This window comes from Talpa europaea (genome assembly GCF_964194135.1).
Source record: "Talpa europaea genome assembly, chromosome: 6".
NCBI lineage: Eukaryota > Metazoa > Chordata > Mammalia > Eulipotyphla > Talpidae > Talpa > Talpa europaea.
This window is the reverse complement of record NC_140072.1, coordinates 58,173,851-58,186,772: the sequence shown is the minus strand read 5'-3', so window position 1 is coordinate 58,186,772 and position 12,922 is coordinate 58,173,851. Positions and strand designations below refer to the sequence as shown.

Here is a 12,922-nt window from a genome sequence, read left to right as displayed (position 1 = left end):
AACAGATCAAAGAAATAATGAATGAACAAATAAATAAAATAGAGGTTTTAATCAAATGAAAATTTGTTTAACAGTGCACCCATCAAATAAAGAATTTATATTATTTTCAAAATTTGTAAAGACTGACTATAGCTTAGGTAACAAAGAAAACCTGAAAAAGGAGAAGCCTCAATTCCCACCATACCACCAACACCACCAAAAAAAAAAAAAAAAAGACTAGAAGTTAGCAATAAAGTATTAAAGATTTTTAAAGCACTTAGAAGTTTTAAGATATTTTCATAAATTACTGTTGAATCTAAGAAAAAAAACAAAACTATAATTACTAAAATTCTAGAAAATAATAATATTGTGGTTGGAAAATCACAATAAAAACTTACAGGATTTGGAAAAAATCATAGCCTTCATTTTTTCATTATTAAACAAGAGAAATAAAAATAAGTGAGCTAAGCATTCAGTTAAAACTTAGAAAAGAATATGAAACTAATCTACAGAAGGCAAAAACAAGGAATCTGAATATAAGAACATGTTAAGGAAAGCAAAGCGAAAGCAGCAGAATTGAGAAAACTTAATTTTTTTCTTTGGAAATACCAACATCATTGATAAATCTTACAAAGTCAAAAAAGTCAGATAAATGTATATTATGTATACAGTACAAATATATATTAATACATTTTATACAGTATAAATATATAAATATATATTAATAATGACAAGAGATAGGACCACTTACAAATAAATATGTTTAACTGTAAGAATTTCTTGTGTACAAAGTGCTAACTTAAGTTAATGCTTTAAAAATCTTGATGAAATGAATGATTTTCTAAGAAAATCATTGATAAATTATGGAAATGGACCCAAGAAAGAGCACAAGATCTGAATAGGTCAATACTTGTGGCAAAAACTTCTGAAGTCACCATAGAGCTGTTCTCTAGAAAAACAGTAATTCCATATTTTGAGAGAATTTTCTCATGTATCTAATGAGCAGATAACTTTGATGCTATTTCAGCAATAAAGACTATATTAAAATATAAAAATCTTCCCAATTTCTTTTGTGAAGTTAACATAACTTTGATGAGAAAAACAGCATACAACAAAAAACAGTCAATCTCACATATGAAATCAGATGCAAAAATCCATAATCAAAGATTAACAATTGATTGTAGAACATCTCAGCAGTAGTTTTAGTAATGTTGGAGTAATTAGAAGGCAGAAGGTAGATGGACTCTTCACGCCCAATAAGGACTTTAGAAACTGCAGTTGGTGCTTTCACATGATAGAAGATCATGCAACCATTAAAATGCCAGGGGGGAAATGTTCCAAGCCTATTGTTTTGTTTTGTTTTAAAAAAAAACTGTGATACACGATACTATTTTTGTAAATTTATGCACCACTCTGTGTGTGTGTGCGTGTGTGTGTGTGTGTGTGTGAGTGAGAGAGAGAGAGAGAGAGAGAGAGAGAGAGAGAGAGAGAGAATGCTTGCACTGAAAGGTTAAGTACAAAAAATGTCAACTTTGAGAGCCTCCCCAGTGGCACAGTGGGTTGAGCGCAGTGCTGTGAAGCTGTCCACAGCCTCTAGCAGCATGGGTTTGATTCCCAGCCAGCCAGAGAGATACCCACATGGTGCAGCAGACCTTTCCTGTCTCACCCACTGCTCCCCTCAGCAGTGCTTTCTGTCAGTCTACCTGTTCTGCTCCCCGCTCTGTCTTTGGTGAATCCTCTCACCCTCCCACACCTCTGGCATGTACCCCAGCTCTTGTATAAATAAATAAATCTTAAAAAAAATAAAATAGGGCCTCCCTGGTGGCACAAGGGTTAAGATGCAACCTATGAAGCAATCCACAGCCATTGCAGCACGGGTTCAATTCTGGGCCAGCCAGGGAGTTACCCACATGGCACAGCAGACCTCTCCTGACTCACCCGCTGCTCCCTTCAGCAGTGTATTTCAGTCGATCTGCCTGTTCTGTTCCCCACTCTGTCTCTGGTGAATCCTCTCACCCCCTGCACCTCTGGCTTACACCCCAGTTCTTGTATGCATAAATAAATCTTTAAAAAATAAAATAAAATAAAAATGTCAACTTTGAGTGCTACAATTTAAAATTTTTCTCTCTTCCTCCTCCCTCCTTTGTGTATTCTCCACAAAGAAAAAGTAGAACTTTTTCTAAAAAAAAAAATTTTTAAAGAGAGTGGGGGTGGATTTTGTTGTTTTCTTACATTGTTGTTCATTTTTGTACAATATTTGACTTTTCCCATCAGGTGTAGACCCTGTAATTATCCCCCCACAACAGCAACTGTGACTATCACCATAGTCCCTATATTCTTCCTTCCCCTGTTTTGAATCCTCTGCTTCCCTCTCTCCTGCTATATACCTCAGATCTATGGTTTGACTGCGTTTTGTCTTTTTTCCTGATTCTCTGTTTGGTTTCCCTATAATCTCCTTATAAGTGAGACCATCAGATGTTTTTCTTTTCCCTCTGACTTATTTTGTTCTGTATAATACCTTCCAGCTCCATCCATATTGCCTCAAGTAGCATGAGTTGTTTTTTTTTTGGGTTTTTTTTTTTTTTTTTTGGCTCACTGAGTAGTATTTCATTGTGTATATATACCACATCTTTTTGATCCATTCATCTGTTAAGGGGCATTTAGGTTTCCATATCTTAGCTATTGTAAATAGCTATTGTAAACATAGGAGTGAAGGTCTCCCTTCAAATTAGCGTTTATACCTCCTTTGGACTCACAGCATTCCTTTCCCATGAGTGGACTCACTGGGTCATGTGGTAGATCCATTTTCAGTGTTTTAAGGATCCTCCACACAACTTTCCATAGTAGCTGAACCAGTTTGCATTCCCACCGGTAGTGTAAGAGGGTTCTTTCCCTCCACGTCCTCACCAGCATTTGTTGTTGCCAGTTTTTTTTAATATGGGCCAGAAAAGCTAAAAAGATACTTTTCCAAAGAAGAAATACAACTAGATTTTGTTCTTAAGTAAGTCTTATCTCACTAATAATTCTCAACAAACCATGTATCTACTCATATCCTACTATAGAGGTCTCATTTTTATTTCTACCCTTTCATTTTTTTAATTTCCTCTTGTTACCAAACATTTCCTTTGTGCTTTCATCCTACCCTCAGTTTTGGCATTGAAAGAAGTTATTACGGAGAGAATGCCAGTGTATGTGTCAGCAAAATGAGTCAAAGAACTGAAAGGATTGACCTTGGATTCTTTGCCATGAATAGCACACAAAAGGCGGGCTATTATCTGTGATTTATAGAGGGACAAGCTTGAGGTGGAGAACAGGAAGTCAAGAAGGAATATGGCATCACCATTCACAACATGCCCTTCCTTTTATCCTGAGCTCCAGCTTTGGGAAAGAAGCAGGAAGCAAGATGTGTGTCTCTGTGCCATCTTGTGAAGGCTCTCAAAAGAAAAGTCAGATTATGGTGGCTCTGTGACAAATGATGGACCAAAGTTGAAGTGCAAGGTTGAAAAAAAGAGAAGGAAGTGAGATGGCAGAAACAAAAAGAGAGCAGAGCCAGTGTGTACTGAGAACTTGGATATTTTCCTATAGAAGGTAGGAAAGCATTGACAAGTTTAAGCAGGAAAACAACTGTGAATATGTGGCTGTGGATATGTATACATTTACATATATCAATTTTATTTTATTTTTTTAAGATTTATTTATTTATTTATACTAGCACTGGGTACAGTCAAAAGTGCAGGAGGGTGAGAGAATTCACCAGAGCCAGAGGTGGGAACAGAACAGGCAGACTGACGAAGCACACTGCTGAGGGGAGCAGTGGGCATGGCAGGAGAGGTCTGCATGCCATGTGGGACCCTCACCGGCTGGCCAGGGATCAAACCGGTGCTGCAGAGCTGTGGGCAGCTTCACAGCCCAGTGCTCAACCGCTGCACCACCAGGGAAGCCCCATATATAAATTTTATGTATATATGTGCAAACACATGTGCATGTATGTTTGTGCATACATTTTTATTTATATGTGCATATACATTTTATATGGAAACCAAAATATTACTGAAAAAGAGAAAGAATGACGGTAGCAAGACTGGTAGCCCAAGCTATAGAAGCCCAAGCTATAGAAGATGAACAATAGTGAGGGTAGGGAGAAGTAAAGTGAAGGTATATGATGGATATTTAAGAGATAAAATCAGAACTCTGTTTTCCTGGACATGGCAAAAGATGACCATCACCCAGTTTCTACATACATCCCCTCTACTCAAAGGATCAACCTAATTCACTGCCAGTAACTCAACTGCAATTCCAAAATCACAGAAGAAAGAATCTGACCAGCCTAGCTAATCAGGTTAGGTGTCCACCACTGACTAATCAACTATGGCCCAAGCCAGTATCATAGACAAATCCCAAGCCAGTATCAACCACAAATATGGTTGCTGGGGTTTTTGTTCATGGGATCACTTGACTACTATCTCTCTCCACCTGTAGACTATATTCATCATGACAGTAGGGATATTTTTGGTTGTTTAGCACTGTCTGCAGCACCTTATAAGATGTCCAGGAAATAGCTGGCACTCAAAAACCATTTGTCAAAAAAATAACTGCTAAATTACTTAAATGAAGAAATCATAAAAAGGACAGAAGGCACTATTAGTCATCCAGTATACACCTCCATCAACCCCCTGTTCATGTGTCTCATTTATCAGGAGAGCATCAAATTCAGCAGGATTACATTAATTGTCTTCCATATGCCAATAAACTTTTGGGGTCCAGCCTGAGAACCACACCCCATTTACAAGTGAAAAACTGTGCTCCTAATTCTAAATAACTGACTTAAAATAAACTTCAGAAACCCAGTCCATTTGTAACCTGCGAAATACCTACAGTCCTCCAAACAAGATAATCAATGAGAGAATTAGGCCAGAGACAAAAGGTATTCATTAGAAGAAACGTGGATACACGTTATACTTTTTCCATCTGATTATTTTAGTATTCTTCCTGTGAAATCCAATTTCCTTAAGTGACCTCTCTTCATAGGAAACTATTTGGTATAATTGTGGGAGCCCTGGCATATTTTTAACCATGTCCAAAGGCCAGCTCCCGCTCCACTGAGCATGCCTGATACCCAAACAGATGTTTTATAGCACTCAGCACACATGAGCTCACCACTGGCAAGTCTTGCACACAATAAGCCCACAGCTCCTCTCACATCTCCCCTGTCATTCCACACACCCAATTTCACAACTCACAAGCTAACTCAAATTCTTACCCTGGTCACAAAAGAGCAGTAGGTGCAGAGTTCAGTTTTGAATTTCCAATTTATTAGAATTTTATAAATCTAATGACCAACTGGGAAATATGCAATACAAAAGAGTTATATGAACTCAGTATAAAATGCACAAATTGGCAACCCCAAAAGAATTCAGATTCAAGTATTTGAGGAAAAGTTTCCAAAGCAATTCAAATTTTGATGGAACCATAAAATATTGTGGATGAAAGGCCTTTGGACATCATCTAGCTAGTGCAACAACTATATTTACAGAGGAAGAAGCTGAGACCTATAGAGAGAAAGTGACTTACTCAGGGTTTCACAGTGAGTGTGTGTGTGGCAGAATGGGGGGTAAAAAAATCCTGCTGCCCAGTGCTGACCCACAGGGCAGATCATAGCCCCACAGCTCCAGTTTCCTGCCTCTCTTCTCCATGGACCATCAGTATCTGCAGCTCAAGACTGGAAAGAAGGCAGAACTAGATCAGCAAGATCTTTCATCCTGATTACACCAAATTGCTTCTGTGTGTGGCACCTGCAATTTAGGTAAAGAATTTTGTTGAGGTAAAATTCTTTTAATAAATCAATCAAAAGTAACCCAAAACTGTATTTTTAAAGGTAATTTCATAGCATTTCAATGTGGAAATCAAGGTGAGCAGATAGGATCTTGCTACTCTTCCTCCAAAAGCCTAGAAGGTGCCAAAAAGACCTAGAGGGAGTGACTACAGAGACCTAAACTCACATCAGGAGTGCATGGACCCTTGATCCGCTAAGAAACTAAACTTGCAAGGAAAATCTGAGCTTTCTAAAATCCTTGCCCCATCTCAGGGATTTGAGAGTATTTGTTGAGCTCCAACTTAGATTTGAACCAAATGCTACTATAAAGAACTCAAGAAGACTCAAATGCTGCCTCAGAGATGCTCACCCCATTCCCTGCTCAGTCAGGGAGCAATGTTTACACTGAGAAGAGTACCAACAAATATATGTGGAGGGCTTAGGGTGACCAGGCTGGACATCCTTCAATAAAAGGGCAAAGAATTAATTGAAAGAGTAAGCAAGGACCAGATCACAAAGGAGGCATTTGGATTTTATTCTAAAGATGATGGGAAACCATTGGAGGATTTTGACTTGGGCAGTAAATTGACCAGACACATGATCTGGAAAGATCTCTTGATAGCTATGTCAAGAACTGATGGATTATAACAAATGCTACCTTGTATGATATCAACTACAAGTGCTTCAAGGAATTATTTGCACAGTCAATTATTTGCACATTGTAAACAAAATAATACAGGGGAAAGGGGCTAAAAGCCTAAAACAAGCAGAGCTGGTTTTAATCCCACTTCAACCAATTATGTGCAATGTAATCTTGGTTGTCTAATTTAAATAAATCTGAATATTCAGTTTCCTTTCTACACAGTGAAGATAATAATACGTAGCTCCACATGGTTTTAATAATAAATTAAAAAGATTATGTGCCTCACTGTTTCTAATAATCTTCTCAGTGCCTTAAGATTCAGTTCAATCACGATGCCACTTACCAGCCAGGAAGAAAGTCACCTAGCATCTTGCTAAACCATCACCTAGCAGGAGATATTGTGGCATTTTCTTCTTAGAATTTAACAAGAGTATTTTATTGCTCATGTGTGGAAATAACTATGTTCATACTTTGTAAATAAGCAAGCTGAGGTAAACTGAGGTCAAAGCTAAATCTTGGATCTGAATCAAATCACCAAAAAAACAATATTGCAAAGAATTTAACTTGCTTATTGAAGGCCAGTGTACGAAAGAGCACCAATCATCCTAGCAACCTTTTAACCAAACACTAGTGCAGAGTTTTTGGCAGATATGACACTGAGAACATCTGGCCTTTCTATTATCCCCTTGCAAGCAAAAAATGATGTCGTGTAAACTGATCTTTAGGCCAATTATATGGTCTAAGTGTTACAGTGTTTGTGTTGGCTCCTCTGGCTCCAGGTTTAAGAACTTAATTTGTAGCCACACCCCTCCCTGAAGTCCTAATTGCCTCTTACTGTAACCGACCCTGGGGATTCATTTATACTGAGTCTGCACCTTTTTTCAGGATGATAAGTAAGTGTAAATGCATGGTCAGTCAATTGTATGCACAAAGCACGGTGTGAGGTCCTATAAGAATAAGTTGCAGGAGTTCTGTAGCAGAGGGAGGATTGAAGGGGGGCACAATAGAGTGGCTCTGGGGGGCTAGTCTTGTCACATGTCCAACCTACAAGATTTTTTTTTTTTTTTTTTTTTGCTGTGCCAGTTTTATTATGGAGGCCAGGTGTGGAAGACAGAGACTCTAGCCTGTGCCCACTTAGAAAGCACTAAACTAGGAGTCAGAAAATCTGATACTACTTCCAAATCACCTTATCCTAGACAAGGTCATTATTGTGTCTGAACACATTTCCCCATCTAGACTCAACTTCACCTACTAAGCACCATGTGCCAGGCACATTTCCAAGGACTTCACCAACACTGATTAAGTTAATCCTCATAATGACTGTAAGTGGCAGGTGATATGAGCATCCCCACCCCACATCACATGGTGGGATGTCACACAGCAGGGATGTGGAAAAAGCTGTGAATTTGTCCCCCTCCCCTCTGGCTGCCTACTGAGAGCTCTAGGCTGTTATGCTCAGCTCTAGTGACTAGGGGTCTATAAAGCCACAGCCCAGCGTTCTGAGCAGACCTGTGGGTACACCCCTCAGTGTTACTGACCATAAGAATGCAATCCTTGCCTTTCCCCAAGTTTCCCCATTCTTCAGCTTCTTTGGCAGAGAGACAGAGGCAGCAGCTGGAGGGGCTGGCCTAGAGAGAACTCATAAGAGAACTCATCTGTTACTCTGAGGACCTTTTGGGATCCTAACCTGGGTTGTAAATAGGAAGGCTGGGCACTCCTGACTGTCTCTGGACAAAAGAACTGCTAGTAAAAATATTAAGAATCACAATTATGTGAAATAAATGGATCTCTGGATTAATGGACATACTCTCACCCTAGCCTACCCTCACTGATCCCTAAGGGCAGGGCGAAAGGAAAGCACAGCCAAGTGGGGCCTTGATACCAGACACCAGCAGCTGCTTCTCCAGAATCAGAATTTTCCTTCATTTTTAAAGGGAATTAATCTCTTGAGTCTCTTGGTCTGACTTAGCATGTCTAGGAACGAAGAGCAGAATATGTAGTACAGTAAATCCCAACTCTGCGTTGTCCATTACAGGAATTTATCACAGATGGTAATCATTAGGATTCTAACATCTTGAAGGAAAGAGTTTTATCCAGAATCATAAATAAACTGTAACCAAGGCTTAGATTTATAAAGCTGTAAAATAGGGCTGCTTGGACAACAGGGAATTTATACAGTACTGGGTTACAAAATCAACTTTACGCATAAAAGCTTGAACACAATCTTGGAGTTCTGGAGAAGATATTCAAGAGTAACTTATTTCTGCAGTAGTAGGCCCCAAATCTAAACCTAGTAACATTAAGTCCCAGTTCAATCTCATGAAACACAAGCTCAGAGAAAATGGGTGCTGGCATCTAAATATGGCATTGTAATTCTTAAACAAATTGCAGTCCAGTAAAGCTTGGCCCTTCCTTGTCAAGATTCTCTGGCTAATTCTGTCTTGTAAATGCAATTTCAGTTCATAACTAGTATTGCCCAAAGCCCTATAGTTTTCAAGTGGCTTCAAATAAGGCAATTTTGATCAAGAGTCTCCCTGCCGTGGAGGGCATCCATAAGGCTCCCAGTTGTGGGGCTTTGATGCAAAACAAGACCACTGTAAAGGTAAAAGACCACTTCTACAGATCAAATAATTATAGTATGCAGGCTTCAGTGTGCTGTGTAGACAATAGTTAGAGAAGAAATTGTGGCGAGTAGCAAGGATAAGGAGACTGGAGTTATTGGGGTAAGATGTGTGGAGGCAAAAGAACTTGACATGACGGGAAGGATGAGTGAGATGTTCACCTGTGGGGAACAGTTTACTCAGTCCCCAATGTTTCCCACAAATGTGCATCATGTCCCTGCTATGGCTCTCATCCTATGCCAGTCTCAAATCACATTTGTGGTCCTTAAAATCCACATTTTCATTCCCCCTCAGACTCCTTCAAAAGACCAGGAAGGGGAAGCTATCACCTCTCTGGATATAGCCCATCCAGATATGACACCACCAAGTAGGTATCCAGGCTGAGGGTGAAGCCAGGAAAAGTCCACATCCCCACCCTAGCCCCAGTGTTGCACTGTATTGGGTTTAAAAATAAGCAGAAGGAGAAAGGGGCAGTGCAGCCACAGAGAAACAAGGCCCTGCCTCAGCTTCTTTGTGGAGGGATTCTGTTGGCATACAAGACACACAAGAGAGAGAACAATAAGATGCCCCATGAACTTGGGGAGTTTTGAGGGAGGCCAGGACCCCACAAAGGTGACCAGTATTCTGCCCAAGCAGTAAGGGAGGATCTTATGGGAAAGAGAAAGTAGTACAGGCACCAGGAGGTCCTGTGCTCTGTCCCTTGCAGAGCTACGTGTTGGGTGGGAGGCTCTCAAGTGCCTTTTAAGACTAGAGGTCTCTGCTGGGGAGAAATGAAGGTGAGACCAGGAATCTGGAGAGCAGAGAGAGAAGAGCCCACAGGAAAGAAAGAGCTTTCAGAGCTGGATTTGAAGTCCAGACTTTCGAGAGGTTGCTGGGGGGTTCTAGGTGTCTGCCCTGCATTGTCCAGTCTGGATTGCAGAAGGGTAGGTAAAAAGCAGAATTCAGGGTTGATACCTGCTCTGCAATAAATTGTCCCCATATCGTATTTCTTAAGAACCTAAAGCTACCTAGGCAGGTGCAAGAAGAGGAACTCCCTCAACCAGGGCCAAGGCAAGCTAAATTGTTCATGGTATTGCTTTGGATAAGGCAGAGCATGGAACAGAAACTGTCTTGTTCACATCTGTAGAAATAGCTACCTCTTTAATTATCTACCCAGCACTGGCAATTGAAGGGGCAAAAGGAGGCTGGAGAGGAAAATACATGAGGACCTCTGAGAATCACCCCAATTTGCTACATTTGACAACACAGACAACACATTCATTTGTCACCCAATTTACAATATAGGAGAAGCTCATGTTGCTAATCTACTGTCTCCAAGAATGTAATGGAAATAAGTTACTTTTGGCTAATATCCAAGATCTGCAAAGAATTCATACAACTCAAAAAAAAACTCAACAATAAAAAGTGCAAATAATAGGCAGCAGAGATAAACACTTCTCCAAAGACATACACATAGCCTATAGGTACATGAAAAATGTTCGTCATCACTAGTTAGGAAAATGCACATCAAAACCACACTGATCAGGGAAACGCAAATCAAAACCATCTCACACCTGCAAGAATGATCCACATCAAAAATACCAGAAAGAACAAGTGTCGGTGAGGGCGTGGAGAAAAAGGAACCCTCTTCTACTACTGGTGGGAATATAGACTGGTCCAGCCCTTGTGGAAAATAGTGTAACTGTTTCTCAAAATATTAAAAATGGATCTATCATATGATCCAGCAATCCCACTCCTAGGGATTACATCCTGAAGGATGCAAAAAACACTAATTCAGAGAGATACATACCCTCCATTGTTCACTGCAATACTATTTACAATAGTCAAGCTATGGAAACAAACTAAATGCCCAATGACAGGTGAATGGATAAAGAAGATGTAGTATATGTACACAATGAAATACTACTCAACTATTAAATAAGATGAAATCTTGCCATTTGGAACAACATGAACAGAACTGGAAAGGATTATGCTAAGTGAAGTAAGTCACAAGGATAAAGACAAATATATGTTTCTTTATATGTGGAATATATAAAGAAGATACAGAAAAAAATAAACCAGAACAAGGTATAGACAAAGGTACAGACAAAAATAAGCCAGAACAAGGTCTTGAAATATGATTGCAGAACTGAGGCTACCAGAAGAGGGGAGGGGATTACGGTGGGGGATTTTAGGTGCTTTGATGATAGGTGTGATATGGTAACATACATCTGAAGAGGCCCAAAGCTATAGTCCTAAAACATATGCAGTGTTGTAGACCAACATTACCTCAATGAAATAATGTAGTTAAAATATAAGTGAAAATTTAAAAATTTTGATCAATGAAAAAAAATAATTCTAATGAAACTGTTTTTTAAGAAATTTATTACTTAGATATAAGTTCATATTCCATCTAATCACTAGTTACAATGGTTCATAATTTATAATTTAAAAAATAATAAAAAAAGATTTATCACAAAGATTCTTATGACTGAAAGGGTATAAGAGGAATATAGCTGCTTATTAAGTTACTGTAGTCAAGTGACTGGTACTTAAAAATAAAAACCTATAAGTTCCTTTAATAGTATGTTTGTTTAAATGACAAAATAAAGGCAATATTTTTAAGAAGCATAAATGACAATTTTATGCTCATTATTACATTTTAATATATGAGTTCATTATATGTGGGCAGAATAAACTGGAATGTTCTTAAGAATTCAAAAAACAAAGAAATGTATTACCTTTGTTTATAAAATTTGAGGACCTCATTTTATAAGACAATATAGTATAGCTGGAGGTATAGTAGTTCTGCAGTCTATTTTGGGTTTGAATCACCAATCACACTCCTCACTGTGTGAACTTGAGAAGATGACTTTGCCTTTCTGAACCTCAGGTTCCTCATTTATGAAATGGAACATTTAAAGATAATATTTGGCTGACAAGGCTATTGAGGATATTAATTTCGATGGCATCTATATTTGGCTTAATCCTGTGCATCCAGTTAAGGTCATTACCATTCTCTTCCTTCTCCCTTGGTAGAGATGTTCCAGGAAAAATAAACATTAACAAATAATTCTGCAACACAGTAAGCCCAGAAAAAGGAAATGTGGGGCTTATTTGTTGTCAAGTTCTACTATGTACCAGTAAAACATTTTCATAAAGTGTTTGCTTTCTACATATTTCTTTGAAGCCACACACTACACTTCCCAACTGCCCTGTTGTATATAAGGCCACTGCAATCATCAACTCATGTCTCCTCTCTGATTCTCTTCCAGGGGCGCTGTATCAACTTCACCAGAGTCAAGAACAACCAGCCTGCCAAGTACCCCCTCAACAACTCCTACCACACCACCTCACCACCTCCTGCCCCTATCTATACCCCACCACCACCTGCACCCCACTGCCCTCCCCCACCCCCCAGTGCTCCCACACCACCAATTCCATCCCCACCTTCCACCCTCCCTCCTCCTCCTCAGGCTCCACCTCCCAACAGGGCACCACCCCCCTCCCGACCTCCTCCTAGGCCCTCTGTCTAAATCCCAAAGGTCATGCTCTGGGTTCTCAGAAACTTTGGGGAGGAGGCTCCTCTGTGGTGTTAGAACAAGTCTTTCCAGTTAGAGGAGACTTCTGCTTTGGAAATGAGTGGTGATAAAGCCCACTGACATTCACACACTTTAAAATTGGTTTGTAATGCCAGTATGCCAACAATTGTGATCAGCGGAAATAGAAATCTTGAAATGCCTGAAAACAAATAATGAGGCAACCACAGTCACAATTCTAGTCAACCAACCAGTCTAGAAGGTTCCAGAGAGAGTGAAACTGCTGATATGCTCTAAATGGGATTGTGTCTCATGGAGACCAATAAGAAAATCATTTTTCTCTGAAGGT

General features: G+C 39.4%; 1 protein-coding gene across 1 annotated transcript in view; it reads left to right on the top strand.

Annotated features, from left to right (window-relative positions):
* The window catches only part of ANTXR1 (ANTXR cell adhesion molecule 1), a gene marked incomplete at its 3' end in the record, with an annotated part of 210,237 nt that extends 197,667 nt beyond the window's left edge, over positions 1–12,570 (top strand). Inside the window, exon 18 of the mRNA XM_084234447.1 lies at positions 12,310–12,570. Coding sequence (XP_084090573.1) covers positions 12,310–12,570 — 261 coding nt within the window. The remainder of the gene's footprint in view (positions 1–12,309) is intronic.
* Positions 12,571–12,922: the final 352 nt, after the last annotated feature.